Source organism: Rhamphochromis longiceps, linkage group LG1 (assembly GCF_057381845.1).
Source record: "Rhamphochromis longiceps isolate RC_006_pf linkage group LG1, R_longiceps_female_GT1.1, whole genome shotgun sequence".
NCBI classification, from domain to species: Eukaryota; Metazoa; Chordata; class Actinopteri; order Cichliformes; family Cichlidae; genus Rhamphochromis; species Rhamphochromis longiceps.
This window is the reverse complement of record NC_140557.1, coordinates 1,860,501-1,880,500: the sequence shown is the minus strand read 5'-3', so window position 1 is coordinate 1,880,500 and position 20,000 is coordinate 1,860,501. Positions and strand designations below refer to the sequence as shown.

At 45.4% G+C, this 20,000-nt stretch overlaps 2 protein-coding genes across 3 annotated transcripts in view; both read left to right on the top strand.

Annotated features, from left to right (window-relative positions):
• Positions 1-4,617: 4,617 nt before the first annotated feature.
• Positions 4,618-7,133, top strand: tssk6 (testis-specific serine kinase 6). The gene is made up of 2 exons (XM_085412767.1): positions 4,618-4,869; positions 6,459-7,133. Exons 1-2 carry the CDS (start codon positions 4,618-4,620, stop codon positions 7,131-7,133), a joined length of 927 nt encoding a protein of 308 aa, XP_085268893.1.
• A 1,635-nt stretch (positions 7,134-8,768) lies between these two features.
• Positions 8,769-20,000, top strand: part of hdgfl3 (HDGF like 3) — an 11,483-nt gene continuing 251 nt past the window's right edge. Inside the window, exons 1-6 of one of the 2 annotated variants that reach the window (XM_085386655.1) lie at positions 8,769-9,775; positions 12,656-12,732; positions 14,031-14,169; positions 14,263-14,424; positions 18,050-18,179; positions 19,596-20,000. The exon at positions 19,596-20,000 is cut by the window's right edge and continues 251 nt beyond it. In XM_085386655.1, the coding sequence (XP_085242781.1) occupies positions 9,692-9,775; positions 12,656-12,732; positions 14,031-14,169; positions 14,263-14,424; positions 18,050-18,179; positions 19,596-19,663 (660 nt within the window). In that variant the 5' untranslated portion in view covers positions 8,769-9,691 and the 3' untranslated portion in view covers positions 19,664-20,000. Of the gene's footprint in view, positions 9,776-12,655; positions 12,733-14,030; positions 14,170-14,262; positions 14,425-18,049; positions 18,185-19,595 lie in introns of both variants that reach the window. The other variant, XM_085387387.1, reaches the window with a different exon arrangement.

Below are 20,000 nucleotides of genomic sequence, written 5' to 3'. Positions count from 1 at the left end.
ACTCTGCATAACAACCTTTAGTTCGTTATTAGTAAAACTTCAGTCTGTTTGCAGGTTTTTATCACTTCCTGTTTTATTTTAGTGTGTCGTTTTGTGTCCGAATGATGACATGTGGTGGAGTTTAACTTCATAGATTTTGATGATTATTCCACATGAATCCTGATTTTGATGCCATATATTCAAATATTAAAATGTGCTGATCAAAGAGAAAGCTTGTTAGACTAACTGCAAAACTAACACATTATGTGAGGGGGGTTGTGTGTCTTTCACACACACACACACACACACACACACACACACACACACGTATTTATCCTAACTCATGTCCCCTTTGTGCGAGAGATCTGATGCACCATGTTGAGCCTCTTTGTAGACACACGACTCTTCTGTCCCTCACACACACACACAAACACACACACACACACTCTGAAGCTCAGTGGGCTGCGAATGCGATGTGAGCGGATGTGAAAAGTATCGCTGGTGTAGTCGCACACTTCCAGCGAGCAGCTCGGCAGACAGACACCCGTACCAGATGCTGAGCGTGCCCTGGGCTCAGAGGCATCACTGCGAGGGGGAAAGCCATTGCGGGGAAATAAGCACCTGTCATGTGCCAACTGAAGTGTTAAGTGCACAAATTGTGGAGGCGAGGGTAATGTTTCCGCAGGGGTGACAGCTCTGGGTCTGGGTGCCATGTCAGGGCCTGGCATATCATGCAGAGCCCCCACCACCACCCTCGCACCCCCTTGCCTCCTCGCCTCCCCTCCAGCCCATCCCCAGCCCCCCTGCTCACCGAGGGGCACAATGGCAACTATTATTTACTGGATGTCTGCCTCATTTCCACATATTCATCCTGGCCGGGCTTCGCGGGGCCACGGGGTTGCGTCGGCCCCCTCTCCCGCCCCTCGTGTCGTTGCTGAGGGGCAGCAGTGGCAAAACAATCTCTGGCGAGCATTTAGATCATTTATTTAGAGCGCCGGGTGTCAGCCGCAAACCAAATTGCCCACATTTGTGCGGCGGGGTCTTCGGCTCACGCCTCTCCCTTCAGGTTGTGAGCCGTGGAAGGTGCATCAGGCGGGGTGTCAGAGGGCTTCTTCACAAACTAACATTAATGCCACATGAAGGTCTTTCTGTGAACAGTGTGAAAGTGCAAAATGTATGATAAATTGAGCGTGCCGGGGGGGCTTCGTGGCTGTGAAGTGCTGTGGCCGGTCGCAGGCATTGTTATGACTGTGGCTATTTAGGATCATGGGAGTTGACAGTGCGCTACTGGCAGCCATAGAAGCCAGATTTATCCGGGTGTTTGTGCACCGACGAGCAGCAGAGAGAAAGTTTTGCAACATTTCGAATTAAACACAACTTCAAGGACGCTGTAAAAAGCTGTGACCCCGGCCGCCTAATGCTATTAGTTTTAAAAGCCTAACCCAACAACGTGACAGCACCTTGGAAAGGCTTTTCGTACCACCACCTGTTGTCAAGGTGTTGGCAGTGGGGGCGTGTGCAGAGCAAGTAAGGAGTAAGTGAGTGTGCTTGGAGAAAAATAGCTGCAGAGAGGGGGAGAAGGCAGGTAACCACTGCGGCCTAATGGCTTCCTGATGGGGAAACAGCGCTACATGACATCGGCTCAGCAGTCCACAAATATCTGCAGGAGACAGATGCGAACCATGTGATGCAAAGCAGGACAGCCGGTCCGTCGCTTGTCTTTGCCTTTGCTGCCACCTGCAGGTCAGGCTGCAGTCAGAGCGGATACAGAGACGTAATCGACCCCGCCGGGCTTCAGCATCTGTCATCGCTCACATGCAAATACACCATGCACACATTTATTATTTTTAACTGTCTCCACACAAAACATGTTACACAAATGAAACCTCAGCTCTTCCTTCTGAAGCAGCTGCTTGCTTCTTGTCGCCATCTGCTGGAAAACTCTGTGAAACACAGGATTTACTGGAACAGTGACTCACGGACCTCAGAAAATGAAAGTACCAATATGATCAAATGCAATAAAAATGTCTGCACAGACGTCCCAGCTTCCCTCTGATGTCTCCGGCTGAGCTTCAGGCTGACAGTTACTGCACAGTTTACAGTTTACAGTCAGGGAGAAAAAACAAAGTTATCCCAAATCAGTTTGGAAGAAAAATTAGAAGCAAAAAGTAAAAACAGGATCCTTGTTCTCACCCTGCAGCTGAGGCGAGTTTTTAGTCGAGATTTGAAGACTGTTGGTGAGGCAGAAGTCCTGATCCAGAGAGCGAGGACCTCCAGAGTCTGCAGCTGTGAAAGCTCTGACTGTCAGTCAGGGCAAAGAGAGCAGCGTCGTCAGTAATCAGCAGCAACCCCATGCAATGAATCACAGGTAGCCTGTGCAAAGAAGCCAGCAGGTCAAATATGTTTGTGTTTCCAGTCACAATAATTGTGTCTTTGCTGCTAAAGTGTTTAAAAAAGTCTGAGTCAAGAGAAGCTGGCTGTGATGCTAGATTTTATCTACAAATTCAGTTTGAAAGACGAATCAAACATAACACAGGAGCTAATGAGGTTGAAGCCTGAGCCTGACTAAAAAACTGGATTTCATCTTTATTTACTCTTGTTGAAGGTGAGAAAAACTGGGGTTATTTTGAGTACTCAGCTACAGTCCTGGCAAGACTTCTATGAGCCAGATGTGGCCTTGAAGTTCCAGCATACCTGACATCTGGCCCCGTGGGCGAGTTTATCAGACTGAGTTAGCACTGCGAGTTGAAGCCAAACGTGGCCTAACGAAAGCTGCAGATGTGCCACATACCCATCAGCCTTCACAAACATCCACCAGTCAGATACAACATCTTCAAAAACTGGCCATCAAGGCAGCAGGAGGTGCAATAAATACGGCAGATAACAATAAAGAAACATCGTTAATCACACGTCAAACAAAACAGCAGGTCGATTTTCTGCAATCATAAACAAATATCCTTCATGTTTTCGATGCACGTATGAGCCGATCCAGCAGCACAGATGTGTCTGATATGTTTTGAATGTTGGCTAACACTTAATAATAACCATGAGTAACTTAATGGTAAATGCTTATTAACAATCAGTTAACAATAAATAACTCTTAACAGCAAAATAATAATTAAAACTGTTTCCTAACTAGTAAATAGCAGGTGTGTAGCTACCTGCAGCTTTACATTTACCAGCAGAGATGGGCAGTACTGTAATCTGATTACTTTTTTCAAGTAACTTGTAAAGTAAGGGATTACTATTGCAAAAACGGTAATTAGATTACCGTTACTTTCCCGTAGGAACGCTGCGTTACTGCGTTACTAAAACCGTGATTTTTTGCGAGAATGTCTCATGACAGTGACGTAAGCGAGTGCGACGTTGGTGACAACAGCTGTGTGCAGATCAACAGTGGATCACATATCGAGTGCAGAGAGAGTATGAGCGTGCAGCGTTTAAAGCGTGGAAGTACTGACCTTACTTTGAGTTTGATTCCATAAAAAGTGACAAAAACATTAGTGTCCGCTGTGCGTGGGAAGAAAACTTCTTTTTACAGCAAAAAAACCCCCTAAACTTCCAACAAGCACCGAGTAGCTACGACGTAATGGGAAACTCACAGAGAAACTCGCGGATTCTTCAACTGACCGCGGCACACCTGCACCAGGGTAAACCTCCGCCTACCCCACTCCTGCTTTACAGGTGAAAATAGAGCAACAGGACCGCTGAGTCTTTGACTTTATTTATTTTCTGCTGTTTTACTTGCATCTATTTGAAAGACTGAGTGTAAACAAAAAAATATTTTATTTTATGTGCTGGAATGTGCAGAAAATAGGTTTCAATGTTAAACTAATTTCTTCCAGTCAGAGAATGTTGCAGATAATTAAATTTTTGCTTGATGCATAAAGTTAAAAGATTAAAACTAATAAAACAAGTTTTAAAAAGAGACTTTTCCATTTGATTACATTTTGTATGATGGATTATGCAGAAAAAGTAGAATTGGGCTGAAAGATCCATCGCTTTATCACCTATTCAGGGTGTAAATCGTGTTTTTAAAAAGTAACTAAGTAACTAAGTAATTAATTACTTTTGAAAATAAGTAATCAGTAAATTAATGGGGTTACTTTTTGGGGGAAGTAATCAGTAATTAGTTACTGATTACTTTTTTCAAGTAACTTGACCAACACTGATTACCAGTACTCTGATCATCTGAACATATATTGTAACAGGATGATATGTAGAGTTTAGTTTTTCATTGTTAACAGTGACACAGCTGTTATATCATAGCTCTATAAATACAGTGACATGAACGATAAAGTTTTCACACGAGTCTCTGCCGTCACACCGACTGCTTCCATAGGAGTAAGAGTCTAAGTAACGTGCTGCTCATCAGACGGTTGGTTTAGTTTGAGCTATAAAAAAAAGTCTTCCCATCAGTGGGCATCACATCTAATCCACCCCAAGGTCAAACAGACCCTCCGATACTCAAACACAACCTGTTATAATTAAGTTTGTTATTTCTGCTCTTGGTTCCTCTGTCATGTGACTGGAAAGTTCTAAGAATCAGGTGTTCTAGAAAGTGATGTCATAAAGGCAGTTCACTGAAAACTAAACCGGCATCATAGAGTCACAGCTAACTCTGCAGCCACAGCCACCATGGACAAACGCTTCATGGAGAGTCGTGGTTACCAGTATAAGGGCAGACTGGGACAAGGCATGTTCGGTGAAGTTGTGAAAGCATACTCAACCCAGATGAAAAAAATGGTCGCCATAAAAGTCACTGACATAAGTAAATGCACCTCTGTTTACATTGAAAAGTTCCTTCCTCATGAAAAAGGCGTCCTGGAAACTTTGGATCATCCCAACATCGTTAAGACTCACGAGATCTTTGAGTCGCCCAAAGGAACGGTAAGACATTCGTGCTCTCTGCTGTTTTAGCGTCACGCTGAGCTCTGCTGCTACAAAGACAGCACAAACAAGTAAAGGTCGTGGTTTATTCTAGTGACCAGCAGGGGGCGACTCCTCTGGTCAGTAAACACTTAACTTCTTGGGTTTTGGAGCAAGAAATGACCAGATTTGGACGAGTGGGGGGAGTGCTGAGTGTTCAGCTAATTAGAGCTCAGTAAGATCCAAATAAAATCCTCAAATTTCACTCAAACTGGAGCGCAGACTTCCTGGACAGTCTGTTAGTACGATAACCTCACAGAGCCTGCCAGTGTCTGCTCACGGTCACATTCACAGATGCTTTGCATGGATGCAACACGTCTGACTGCTTATTAGTTTGTATTTACTGCAAAAGACACAGGAGTTAAAATATAATCAATCCAAGTCGTGTCTTTAATCCAAAACTATTTTAAGATAATTAACCTAAAGCTTCTCTTACTGCCGTTATTTGCTGATTCTTGATTCGCAAATAACGACACAGGAGGCTGTAGCCACCAGCTACAGCCTCCTGTGTCGCCATCCACCTGTCTGTCAAAGAGGCCACGCCCCTAAAATGGCAGACTTTAAGTCTTAATACGATTTTAAAACGGGAGTTATATAAACCTTCTGCCTGTAGTTGTTCTGAAGGTGAAGTTATCTACAGAGATCAGAACAGTTTGTGTATCAGGCTGCAAACATGGTTACTTCTGCTGTAAAGTTTTAATATGGGCGTCTATGGGGACTGACTCACTGCTGCCTCTGCTGGACATTAGAGGAACTGCAGGGATTCCTGCGTGGTTCATCATCTCAGGCATTAGTTTTAATTCTTATTGCATGGCTCATACTTTTGATTATTAAAGCTGGCCACCACTGTTCTATGTTTATAATATGGCTACACGAGTATAGCTCACTCGATGCATCTGCTACATGTCTAATAACAAGTAATTACTAGAAATCCAACACAAACAACACCGATCAACATTTAGACCAACTACTGATGGACGGGTTTCATCAGCTTACCTCGGTTAGTGTTGATGTTACGACCATGAGTGTGGAAGTGGGTCAGGAGCAAAATGTCACTAACTGTGATCTTTGCTGATTAGTTGGGACAAGTGATTCATTAGGAAGCCATTTCTGTTATCTATTTAAGTTGTAAAATATGGTTTCTCACCCAATAAATGGAAATTATGGCCCTGATACCCTCCCCGCCTGCTTTAGTCTCACCTACACTCTGATACAGACAGCTGGAGACTCATCCTTCTTATACTTCTTTGAGTTGATGCTTTGTAATGTAAAGTCTCAGAAGACTAGCAGGCACGCAGACGTCCACGCCGACCTTCACGCTCTCCATCTAATAACGAATTGTCAGTATAATGGAGGCCTGATGAGGGTGTCTGTCTGTGGAGCGTCGGAGCACGCTTGCACCTCTGACGCATCAGGCTTGTTTGATGATAGCGAGCTGAAATAATACGATTAGGGTCATAAATGAGCGCGCTGGGTCACCTGATGGTCACCGCTTGTGTTGTTAGATGAGAATTTCTGGATTTATTTCTCTGTATGCTTCCATGTCGCAGGTCTACATGGTGATGGAGCTCTGTGTCAAAGGAGACCTCCTAAATTACATCAACAGCAAACTGGCCTTACCAGAGCGCTTCAGCCACAAGCTTTTCTCCCAGCTGTGCAGGGCAGTGGAGTATCTTCACAGCAGGAACGTGGCCCATAGAGACCTGAAATGTGAAAACCTGTTCCTGGATGCAAAGTACAACCTCAAAGTGGGCGACTTTGGTTTAAGCAAGACGCTGACGTATGTGGACGGTCGGGTCGTGCTGAGCAGAACCTTCTGCGGGACGTCGTTGTACGCAGCCCCAGAGGTTCTGCACAGTATTCCTTACGACCCCAAAGTGTCAGATGTGTGGAGCATGGGCGTTGTGCTCTACATGATGCTGTACGGCTCGGTGCCCTTTAACTGCTCCAACGTTAAAAAGCAGGCGCAGCTTCAGAAGAAACGCCGCTTTAACTTTCCGAAGGATCCTCCAGTTTCCCCAGAGGCTAAAGACCTGATCCGAAGAATTCTGCACCCCATCGTGGAGCAGCGGCTGAAGGTCAGCGACATATTAGCGAGCGCCTGGGTATCAAAGGAACCGGTGGAGAAGTGTGACAGGGCCTCCACATCTGCTGCAGCGACGCCACCTGTAGGAAGCAGCTGGGATGCAGAGGAAGGACCGTCAGCTCCACGCACAGACAGATAACCTCACATGAACATCTGGAGTCTGTGAAACACTGAATAAATAAACCTTCTCTAACCAGGTGCAGCTTTTTGTTGTTTTGTTTTTTTAATTTATTGTACATATATACTTCTGTCTCTTAAAAGTTTTCTTTTCACTTGTACTGAACACATTTGCATACAGTTTTCATTGTTCGAAAGCACAATAAAGATTCTGATTCTTCTGAGTTTCCACACATCAGGAAGACCTGCCAGGCATAAAACAGGCTGCAAGTATTACATTAAACAGGACACATTAAAGACATTTATATGAAAGATGGATTTAGCCGGTATTGTTTTTAGTGTTTTGGCTGATCAGGACTATCTCGGCTGGTTAACACACAGGCCCTGATGCCTGCAAACAGAAGGGTGGACTTCCTGTCAGTTAAGGTAGTTGAAATAAGTCACAGACTGTATATAGAAGATGGACGTAATCACCATTACACCAGCAGAGCTGAAATTAAATACCAAAACTGCAGTTCCTCTAACGTCCACCTGAATCTGATCACTCTGAGGGAATGAAAGACATCATCAATAAAGCAGAGTGGAGCCTGCATTTGAATCCAGAGAAGCAGAGCATCAGATTTATCTTAAACTAGCTTCAGTTAAACTACAACCAAAGAGAAGCTAACATCTCGTCTTCACCGAAGCTCCTGAGCCAATGCACCAAAACCATGTCAAACAGGAAGTTACAGTGTGGAGCTGTGATAGGTCCACAGAGAAATCCAGACAGAGTTTGCAACACTCCTCAAAACTGCACAAAAGCCAAAAGATGAAACCTGAAGCAAAAAGCTGCAGAGAGGTTAAAGCTAGAATGTTAGATTGCACTTTCATGAGGAACTTTCGTTTATGTATGTGTGCAAAGCCAGATCTTCGTCTTTACATGGAAAGAAGAATCCAGCTGCAGTGTTTGGAGGAAAGCTGAGACTGAAGGAGTCACCTGGATGATGATGACCTGTACACCTCCAGGACACTGCGGCATGCAGCTCGGATCTCAGCTGACCCTTCTCACCCTGGACACAGTCTGTTTGACCTGCTCCCCTCAGGCAGGAGGCTCCGGTCCATTCGCACCAGAACCTCTCGCCATAAGAACAGTTTCTTCCCCTCTGCTGTTGGACTCATGAACAATAACCGTATGACTGTTCCCACCACTAACACATGACCCTACGCTGTGTTCACTGCATCATTCCATGTTTGCACTGATCACCACCTGCACTCATGTATATATCTTTCTACGTAGCACTTTTAATTCTTATTCTTACTTTTATTTTTTTCATGTCTATTTAAGCGTAATTTATGACAGTATGTTTGCACTAAGTACCGCAGCAATTTCCTAATGTTGTAAACCTGCTCAACATTTGGCAATAAAACCCTTTCTGATTCTGATTCTGATGAACGTTTCTCCCACTGAAAACATCCAGATGAAAAGAATCAACTTTTGGGAATTTACTTACCTGGATTATTGAGCATGACTCAAGACATTTAAAAAAATAATAATTTACTAATCTTTTTTCATATTCACAAACGTAAGGTTAACAGAAAACGAAATTTCCTCAATTTCTTGATGGAATTCGACAAATATACTGACACCATCAAACATTCCTCTAATCACAAAGCAATTACGCCGTTATTAGTCTGCTTAAATTAAATATTCAGAGGCGTAATTAATGCGAGGCTCTGTTTTTTGTCTGCTTTTTGTTCGCTCTCCCTGCAACATCCATATTTTTTCTTCTGTGTTAAGCTTCTGAAATTATTTTGTAGAGTACATATTTTATTTAATCTTTGTGGTGCTGAGGTAGGCAGCACGGTGGCACGGTGGTTAGCACTGTTGCCGCACAGCAAGAAGGTCCTGAGTTCAATTCCAACATCAGGCCGGGGTCTTTCTGTGTGGAGTTTGCATGTTCTCCCCGTGTTTGCGTGGGTTCCCTCCGGGTACTCCGGCTTCCTCCCACCGTCCAAAGACATGCAGCTTGTGGGGATAGGTTAATTGGATAATCCAAATTGTCACTAGGTGCGAGTGGTTGTCTGTCCCTGTGTGTTGGCCCTGCGACAGACTGGCGACCTGTCCAGGGTGTACCCCGCCTCTCGCCCTATGACAGCTGGGATAGGCTCCAGCGCCCCTCGCGACCCTGAAAAGGATAAGCGGAAGCGAATGGATGGATGGATGGTGCTGAGGTAGCTACTGCTCTTGTTCCTTTATCAAATAAAGTTGATTAAAAAAATAAAAACATTTCCAGCTGACGGGTATTTAACCGGAAGTGTTTGCTGGGGACGTTCGAGCAGCAGTGCCGTTTTTATTCTGAAGGCCGGAAGTCGAGTCTTTCCCCCGCTGTGGCTCTCCGCGCTTCTTACGCTTCTTACGTAGGCCATTCCCGCCGCGTTTACGGCCGCCTCCGAGGTTAGCGGCAGCCCCGTCAGTCAGGCCCGTTTTCCGCCTTTCTTTAATTATTTCTGTCGGTGTGACTGCGGCGGGTAAACACTCCGATGGTCGTTGAGCCCGCGCGGCACTGAAGGACTGCACAGGCTCGGAGCTCCACCGCAGACATGGCTCGCCCTCGGCCGCGGGACTACAAGGCAGGAGATTTGGTTTTCGCGAAGATGAAGGGATACCCGCACTGGCCGGCCAGGGTGAGTCTGGGCTGGGAGCGCGGGAGGCGGGGTCGGTGCGCGCGGTCCTGCCGCTGCTGCGGGAGCGGAGCCGCATTTCTCTGCGCATTTGCGGCCCCGGGCAACGTCCGTGTGCGGGCATCTTACACCGAGTTCGGGGCCCTTAGCAGGGCTCCATTTTCTGCGAAACTGCGCTTCTCTCCCAGCTTCGCACTGCGTGCGTGCGTGCGCGTGTTTTAATGTGGTTGTGATGTTAAACCTGCACATGACCTCAGGTAACCTCGCTCACGCGCCGTGTTTCTGTCGGCTTCTCGCTGCTGTCCCACATCACTAAAACGAGCCCGTGCTTCAAACACGGCTCGTGTATACCTGTACGTATACCTGCCACTCACGCAGCACGAGTGACCCACGGCTCCTGCAAGTCCTCACATGACTGCGTTCACATAATGCACGAATGCAGATTTATTTTCCTGCAGTCAGGAGTGACTGTGGACACCTGTGCACACCTGTGCTCACCTGGTGATGCTCAGGGACCGTGTGCAGGATGCTGATCGTTTCAGATAAAGTCTAAGAGAGAAAGTTTGGACCCTGTCAGGATGGTTTTGATGTTTGAGGTTTTATCAAAGGTTCTTTTAGAAAATGTGAGATAAAATCCTGACAGCAGGTTCAGGATGTTACTGACGTGATGGGCTCCTACAGTGCTTCAGCTTCCACCCTGCAGAAGGTGCAGCGAAGCACAGCGACATTTGTTATGTCCTCTAAAGTTTAGGAATATTTGACTGTAAAAGTGGATGAACGGGACACGCTCCACCCAAACTCCTGTCACTTCACAACAGAAGCTCTGATTCACGTCAGACTCGGTGTGTCAGTGGGCAGGAGGTTCCTCCATGCACAAGCAAAGTTTAAACACAGAAATGATTCATATATGAGAGCATGTATGGATTCATCTCCTCTTAGAGAGGTTTGACTCGGATTGCCAGAGGAGCACCGACCCATTGGAAAGCTCTGACTGTACTGAAGGGTGGCTGTGGCTCAGGTGATGCAGCAGGGCAATACTAATCAGAAGGTTGCTGGTTCAGTCCCAGTCTGCTCTAGTTGACATCTGGTGCATCCATCAGAGTATGGATGTTAGAGCATGAAAAATGTGCTCTGAGTGCAGAAGTACTCGCTATACAAGAATCAGACCACATATAACATGTGGCTGTATCAGGTAGACATTTAAAAATGTACGATGTGGTTGAGTAGTGATCAGCTGATGGATAATGGCACAGAGAAAAACATTTCACTCTAACTTCCAATGGGCTGTTTCTCTAAAGCACGGGTGTCAAACATACGGCCCGGGGGCCTGCGAAAGTGTCTGTGATCTAACAGCACGGCCTCATACCTTTGAATGGTTCTAGTTAGATGGGTTCTTGGTCCTGGGTGGAGGACTTCTCCATCAGTGTCCTCAGACCGCAGGTACTTTACTCACAGCATGTTTTCAGGAAGCTCATCTGTTTCTAATCTGACAGCACTCACATATCATTTATTGTATTTTTTATCCTCCCTACTTGTTTATCCATCTCCTGCTGTTTGTCCGAGTCATTGCAGTCTAAGCAGCAGCGCTTCAAGCTCCCCGCCCACCTCCTCCACCTCACCGAGGCATTCCCCACCCGGCAGATTTTATTTACACAGCACCAAATCACAGCAACAGTCGCCTCAAGGTGCTTTATACTGTAAGGTCGACCCTACAATAATACATACAGAGAAAAACCCAACAATCATATGAGCCCCTATGAGCAGCACTTTGGCGACAGTGGGAAGGAAAAACTCCCTTTTAACAGGAAGAAACCTCCAGCAGAACCAGGCTCAGGGAGGGGCGGGGCCATCTGCTGTGATTGGTTGGGGTGAGAGAAGGAAGACAGGATAAAGAGAGACATAGGTTAATAACAAGCATGAATCAGTGCAGAGAGGTCTGTTAACACGTAGTGAGTGAAGGAGAAATAATCTCCCCAGCGTGGCCTGGGTCTGCCCCAGGGTCTCACCCCCCGACATGCCCAGAACACCTCACCTGTGAGGCTCCACGCTCTGAATCACCTCCCCATCGTGGTGGAGGAGTTTGTGTGCCTTAGTCCCAGGTGAAGAGTTCACCTTCAAGGTGGCTGTAGCTCAGGAGGTAGAGCTGGTCACCCACTGATTGGAAGGTTGGTGGTTCGATCCCTGGCTCCTCCAGCCTGCATGTCAAGCATCCTTGGGCAAGATACTAACCTGAACTTGCTCTCCGATGCGTCCATCGGAGTATGGATGTCGTTAGAAAGCACTATGTATAGAGCACGTGAATGAGGCATGTTGTATGCCTCATTCACGTGCTCTATAAGAATCAGTCCATTCCACCGTTGCCCTGTGAAGCATCAACATCATGATTACCCTGCTCGGGGAGGGTATGGCGCTCTGTGGGGACAGCCTAAAGAAGCATCATCACTGCCCACAAGAGGCGCTGTGGGGACCGGGGGTTGGATCTACATGTATTTAATTTTAGCTGCTGAAAATTGTTTAAAAATATCATTTAAAGTAGTGTGAAACTCCTCTCTAATGAAACATAAGTAGTTTCAGCACCTTGCTTCATTCGTTTCTCTTTGTAAGTCCAACACGCTGTTTTATAACCAAATGCTCGTTTTGTTTTTATCTCTGTTTCGTGTCTGTCGTATTTCCTGTAAGAGAAATTTCTTCATTGAAACTCATGAATGTGTTAAAAATCCTCACAGATAGAAACGATGCTTCTGTAACTGTTACGCTGCTGTATAAATACAGTTTGTTGTTGTTTTCATCCTACCTCCTCCAACACGCTGACCTCTCTCCAGGCTTCTGTGACCTCGGTTGGTCATCGCTCTGATAAATATTCACTTTCTCTCTCTGCTTCAGATTGATGAGCTTCCTGAAGGAGCTGTCAAGCCACCTGCCAACAAATACCCCATCTTCTTCTTCGGGACCCATGAAACGTACGCACCTTTTTATTTTTCAGCTTGTGTTTACGAGGCAAGCAGCAGCTGCAGCGCTCGGGTCCACGGGCCGGGAATCACGATATTTGATCCGAAATAAATCCAGAGCATAAACTCAAACTGGCGTTTGGCCTCCTACGGAGGGCGGTCCGTGGAAATCGGCTGCGCAGGAGTTAAAATGTGTGTACACTCATATCCATGATATTAGCAGATTTATCGATTCATTGGCGTTTGTCTCGCTTTAACGTTCCAGATGATTTGAATTATTTACATGCTGGCTGTTTTTCTGCAGGAATTTTGACCTTTCCTCAAAACAAAACCACCAGAACTTTAATAAAACTCCAGCTGAGAAAGTTTTTAAAGTCTGTGTTTATTTACTGCAGCATATAATAAAAATAATACCAGAATGTAATTATATAGAGCATGAAAGCATATGAACATGATGCACAGACCTTACAGGTAACACAGACTGGCTTTATACTGCTGCGTAGCTTCATCTGTAAACACGTATACAGATGTTTTTGTTTATTTTCAATATTTTGTTGTACTTGTTACAAGGACAATAAAAATATTCTGATTTGTGGATCCGTCGTGTTGCTCGACACCTGAAAGATCCCTGGTTTCAACCAGATTCCTGGGATTTAGAATCTCTGGAAGAGCCGCTCCATCCCTGATGAGTCATCTTTGTATATCAGGACATTTATGCTTAATAGCCACACAGTGAAGGAACTGAAAGTTTCAAATGTTCAGAGTTAAAAGATCAACATTTAAACACGGAAACAAAAAGTACTCAAGTACATGTACTTAGTTACTTTCAGTCTGGTGCTATCCATGCTCTCATCCAGTAAGATCAGCCCTGCTCATCACACATGATCACACACACTGTATATAAAAGATGGACATAGATCTGATACTAGCATTGTCTCTGGTGTCCAGCAGGGGGCGACTCCTCAGAAGTCTGAGAAATAAAGAATGAATCTTGACGTTTGTTTTGTAAATAACGGTCCGGTTGGAGTCGGGAAGGAGACGAGGATCAAAAGAGGCAGCGGGCTCCACTGTGTGGTCACGTTCAGCCGTCACGCTCTACAAGTCAAATATTTATGGAGCTTCGTTTTCACTAAACTATCAAAAATATCACCAACCGGCGATGGAGCCGTCCAGATTGTCTCCTCAGAGCCTCGTGAAAACGCCGCATGTTCATCAATGAACTTCAGATCATTCAGTAAAGCCGCTCTGGGTGTTTTTAGTTATGATAACAGAAGTAAACCTGTCCGCTTCTTCTTCTGCGTCTTTTTCAGTGCATTCTTGGGTCCAAAGGATCTTCTTCCCTACAAGGAGTACAAAGACAAATTTGGCAAATCCAACAAGAGGAAAGGCTTCAACGAGGGCCTGTGGGAGATTGAGAACAACCCCGGAGTGAAGTTCACCGGCTATCAGGTCAGTGGGCGCTGAAGCTTCAAAGAAAAGCCTTTCACAATAAACATCCTCCTTTCAGCTTTACTAATCAAACGCAGCGTTGTCTGCTCGCAGGCCATCCAGCAGCAGAGCTCGTCGGAGATGGAGGAGGGCGGGAACGCCGCCGATGGCAGCAGCGAGGGCGAAGAGGGCGACTCCGTCGAGGAGGAAGACAACAAGGAGAAACTGAAAGGAGACAAGACCGGGTCCAAACGGAAAAAGACGGCCAGCTCCAAGGTAGCGTCCTGCAGACAGGGGAGTGCGAAACGAGTCTGTGCTCGTTACGCTGCTTGTTTCAGGTTTGAGCAGGAGAGGTCATCAGCTGTGCCGCAGTAATCTGACCTGCTGGGGTCAAATATGTCTGTTAGTGTGAAAAGCTTGAATCAACATGTTCCCACGGGCTCCGACAGCAGGCTGGAAACACGTTTTTAAATGAGAGTGACTCACTGTGGAGCCTCTGCTGGACATTAGTGGAACTGCAGGTTTCAGCGCTACCTCCAGGTTTCAGCTAAAAATCTGAGATGAATCGTCCAGATTTAAAGTCTGCGGCATTATTCTCGCGTTCTCCTGCTCTCCACAAACCCAACAATAAAGCTTTGGTCAGATATTTAAATGGATTTTAAAAGAACATCAGGGAGCTCGGTCTCCCTTCATCGCTGTGAGCACACGCGGTGATGTGGTGAGTGTTGACTCACGTTACTCGCTCGGGACCTAACAGATGATCGGTTTTGTGCTGTTTGAGGAACATTTCATGAAGCAGGGTGACGTGAATGTTTGATTTGTTGATGTTAACAAACGTCTGAAATAAAATCAGCTGATATCTGATGGATGCTGCAGAGGATCACGTGAAAGCCGCGTCGCAGACATCGTTTGAATCTCACGGCTAAATATTTTTTTAATTGCTCAAAATGAGTCTAAACCTTCATCTTTTGCCCTTCATTCACCCAGATGTTTGCCGCCCCCGCAGCAGCGTCTCCGACCTTCCCCGTGTTTTTCACGTCCTCCGTCTTTTGTTTGACCTTTATTCTGGAGGAAAGCTCTCCCTCCCTCTCTCTCTGTGTTACTGTAGTCATGTTTAAGCTGCTGTAAATGGAGGCAGGTTGAAAAAGTCACTCGCATCCTGCTCTTCACTTAGCAACCACAGTTGCCTAGCAACTGGTCTCCATTACACACGGCACATGTGGTGCATCCGAAGGAATGTGCTGCGCTCCCGGGAGCAGCGTGTGTGTGTGGTGTACATGTTTAGACATCTTTGTGAGGACAACACATTGGAAGGCTAGTCCAGGTCCCCACAAGTTTGAGACTCGAAATGTGGTTTTAGTGTCAGGGTTACAGTTAAGTTTAGGGTAAAGGTTTGGATTAGGCGTTCATTTTTGATGGTTAGGTCAGGAGCTCGAGAAGGCATTATTAGAGATGGCACGATACCACTTTTTTATGTCCGATACCGATATCATAAATTTGGATATCTGCCGATACCGATATGAATCCGATATAGTGTTTTTTAATCAACAAAACTGTTTTTTAAATATCTTGCTGAATTTTGTATAAGTTCATACTCAAGTTTAAAACAACAACTACACTAAAGCTATTCTGTTATACCTGTATGCAAAAAAAAATATTTCATAGTTCAGCAATACTGATCAATCTAATAAACTTAGACCTACACCATCCTCCCTATTCTGATATTTTAAAGAGTACTTAGCGTAAATATTAAGCAACCTAACTAATAGGGTTCCAACTCCCAGCAACAACAAAAATAAATAAATAAAAAATAGGGAACCACCCCTCACGCTCCACCTCATGATGCTTAATCGACGTAATCAACCTTAATTTGATGCAGTGTGAAAAAAAAATGCACAGAAATCAATTATTTTTCAAGAAATATTAAATAGATTCAACATCTTTCTTCAACAAAATTGCAGACTGCACAGATGGTACCTTCCCAAAGGAAAAAGTACTATAGCTTACTAGGGTATATATATTAGACTTAATAGTTACTATATACAGTAATTGACTTCTATTCATTTTACATCAAATTAAAACTTTGGGTGTCAGATAATTATTTATTAAAAGCTCGACATTTTAAATGAGAATAAGAAAGAAAAGTATGTCTTTGTGCCCCCTTTTCCCTGTTAATGCCCTATCGGCCCCCCTGGCTAAACTTTGCTAGATCCGCCCCTGCACAGTTACCAGCGTCAGCTACGTAGAAAAAGATCCTCGAGTAGAAAGTAATATTAAATACATTCTAACAACAGCTGATCAAGCTTAAACGTGCTGCTGTTGTTCAGCCGCTGGTTTCCTCTTTCTGGTGCAAAGTGGGCCAAAAGCAAACTAGAGACACGGAGTCGCGACAGAAAAGCCAATCAGCTGATCGTTAAGCAGTTTCATGATTGAAGTAGCAGCAAGAAGAGGCAGTCGCTCCATATATCGCTTGGTAAGCTTAACGCAGGAATGCTTTACAAACATTCAGAGATGGACTTACACACTTGCTTTACTTCTCTCGGGATAACTTTGTCGGAGATGAAATGCCGGGTTGCTAGCGAAGCTCCACATGCTATCCAGACCACCGACAGGTCCCGCATGCCACAGCCGCTCTATCACGTGATGCATACTGCTCCGACGTGCTAACGTTCTGAGGTGAGTTACGGCGTGTTCCAAGTTTTGTGAGGTGCTTTCGTGATATTTAATGGATCGGATTACATTTTTTATTTTTCTCCGATATCCGATCCAGTAATTTAGGTCAGTATCGGACCGATACCGATACGTAATATCGGATCGGTCCATCTCTAGGCATTATGTCAATGAGATGTCCTCATTAAGATATGAAAACGAGTGTGTGTGTTAATCAGATGGGGACAAAGAAACAGAAATGAGCTCATATTAAAGCTAAAATCATGTTTTCAGGTCTGGACTTTGACTCAGCTCATATCTAAATTTATATAAATGGTCTGTATTTGTATAGCGCTTTTCTAGCCCTCAAGGACCCCACAGTGCTTTTTCACATCCAGTCATCCACACACAGGTGATGGCAGCTACATTGTAGCCACAGCTGCCCTGGGGCGCACTGACAGAGGCGAGGCTGCCGGACACTGGCGCCCTCTGACCACCACCAGTAGGCAAACATGGGGCTGCATGCCAAGGATATTTGGCATGCAGCCAGGAGGCAGCCTGGGATCGAACCACCGACCTTCTGATTAGTGGCTGATCTGCTCTGCCACCTGAGCTACAGCCACCCCACTATACGCAGTTACATAGTTGCAGAATTAGAGATGATTCCCTGTGAGCAGCACTTGGTGACAGTGGGAAAGAAGACGAACAGGAAGTGACCTCTATCAGAACCGGGCTCCGGGAGGGGCTGTCACTGTGATTGTTCTTTGAGTTTTGTTTTTGCTTTGCTGCCTGTTGTATCTGTTATGTCACACAAAGAATTTCATTCATTTCTCTTCATAACCTGATTCATCACTTCTATTAAAATTAGTTGTTTGAGCAGACCTGCCGCTGCAGGCTGCAGTAAGTCTTTGTGGAGCATACAGCCTAATGTTATGTTGTATGCTCCACAACACAACCAACAAAGATGTCCCTCAAGTGTTTCCACTTCTTTGAGCATTTCCTCACATTCATTCATTCGGCAGTCTTCCTCCAGAAATTGGCCTTTGTGGATTTTCACTTTACATATTGCATGTCTGTTTCTGGCGTAGGGTTTCAAAGGGGTTTGCAGTGAGTTGGGTTTTTTTAACCTTCCTGATCCGAGGCTTTTAAAGATATTTGCTCTGATGTTTGGTTGTCCGGTTGAACTGCTCTATGAGCTGAATGTCTTTAACTATGTGTAGTTTGTCTGCTGATGCTCGTTTTCCTGCCTCAGAAATCCTCAAAGCTGTCGAGGATCTCGTCTGGAGAAGACGACCTGGGGAAAGACGAGAAGGATGATGACCAGAAGAGCGGCTCGGAGGGAGGGGACCCTGACAACGACCTCATGCAGAACACCACTGACAGTAAGGTGGGAATAAAAGATGTTAGCACTCAGAGGCAAGAAAGAGGTTCGAGTTATGCATCCAAACTGATAAACAGGGTTTCAGTTGGAAGTGTGCGTTTCAACCCAAACCAAGTTGTTTTTAACCCGTTTTAAATCACTGGGAAACACTGTACACGAATAGAAAAGAACAGAAAAGATTTGTTCTATACATCCTTGGTACAAATTCAAGAAGCCTTCAAATATAAATGCAGACGATGCATTTACCTCTGCTGCTGTGTTTGATGACCGTTCCTCCCTGCTCCACATCAAACAGCTTTTTGATGACTGGGTCAGTTATAAGAGAGTTTCTCTGCCACCGTTTGTGGCACATGAATATTTTTCACTACTCGTGGGCCGTACCTCAGGGAATCCTAAGAAGATATTGAGGAAAAAGGGGCTCTCATTCAGGAGCAGATTAGACGAGCCTCCAGGTCGGAGATCCACCAATTGGACTGGAGCCGTCCCTGGTTTTTGTTGCCAGTTACTCTTCAGGTTGTGGTTGGAAATGCGCCCTCCACTGCAGCGTCAGTTTTTCTCGCTGGATGCTCTGGATTCTTACCGCTGTGCCCTCGCCGCTTGCATCGCCAAACCAGTGGCTGATCCCAGCGGCTGGAGAGCAGACAAAGTGTTTGCTGTGAGTCTCACTGCGACCAGCTCGCGCTGACATGTTTTTGTTGGATTGGCCTTCTGAACATTCGCTCCTTTGCCCATAAATCTCGCCCTTAATGAACTTTTAGCCTGAGGTCATCGAATCAAAACCTTTCACTCCCTCACACTGGTTTCAGATCCTGTTGCACCCGGACTGTGGAGTGCACTGCGGAGTTTGGACTCTGTGGAGACTTTTAAGAAGCAGCTAAAGCTTTATTCCACGAAGCTTTTAATTAGACCAAGGCTTAAATGCTTTTATGAGACATTTATGACTGTGTTGTGTTTTGCAACCAGCAATCCAATGTGGTAGCCAACATAGCTGTTCAGCTTTCTTTGTACACTCCATGTGTAGCTGGGTATTGGTCTGACTGCACTGTGCCAAGTGTAAAGTTTGGTGTAGGGTCGGAGTTCAGGAGCTGGGCTCGGCCCTCTACTTCTAATGAAGTCTTCATGCTTTAGCAATCAGAGACACTTTGGACAATTTCATGCTCCCAACTATGTGTGGACGGTTTGGGGATGGCCACTTCCTGTTCCAACATGACTGCGCACCAGTGCAAAAAGCAGGTCCATAAAGACTTGGATGAGCCAGACTGGTGTGGTTGACTGGCCTGCACAGAGTCCTCACAAATGTGCTCCCGCAACAATGGTCAAAAAGCCAATGGATTAGACATGAAATGTGCTGAATGTGAAAGTGCCTGAGACGAGTCTGCTTTAGCTTTTCTGAACACGCTGTCTTTTCCTTCCTCAGAACCAGCTGCTCTTAGAGGAACACTAGAGGGGAAATCGTTGCGCGTAGCTGCGACGTTGGCACGGTGACCCCACGACATGATTTCTCATCAGCACCACCTGCTGGCTGCCATCGACACCTCCACTTCCTGTTCTTCAGTGTGTGTTTGTATGAAAGATGCACCCTTACTGATGCTGGTATCAGCCTCCACGTTGGTACCAGGCTTGAGACTGGGCATTACGTCACACGGGTTATTTCTCAGCACTCTCACTTAATCCCAGGAGAAGCCTCGAAAATCAACGGCTGAAGGTTGTAATTAGTTTCATGCGATGATTTGAAGGATATTTTAAGTGGCATTAAGTACATGTAAACCTTTAGGAGCTTTGATACCATAATGTGTGTTTTTAATGGAGCTTTATTCTTGAT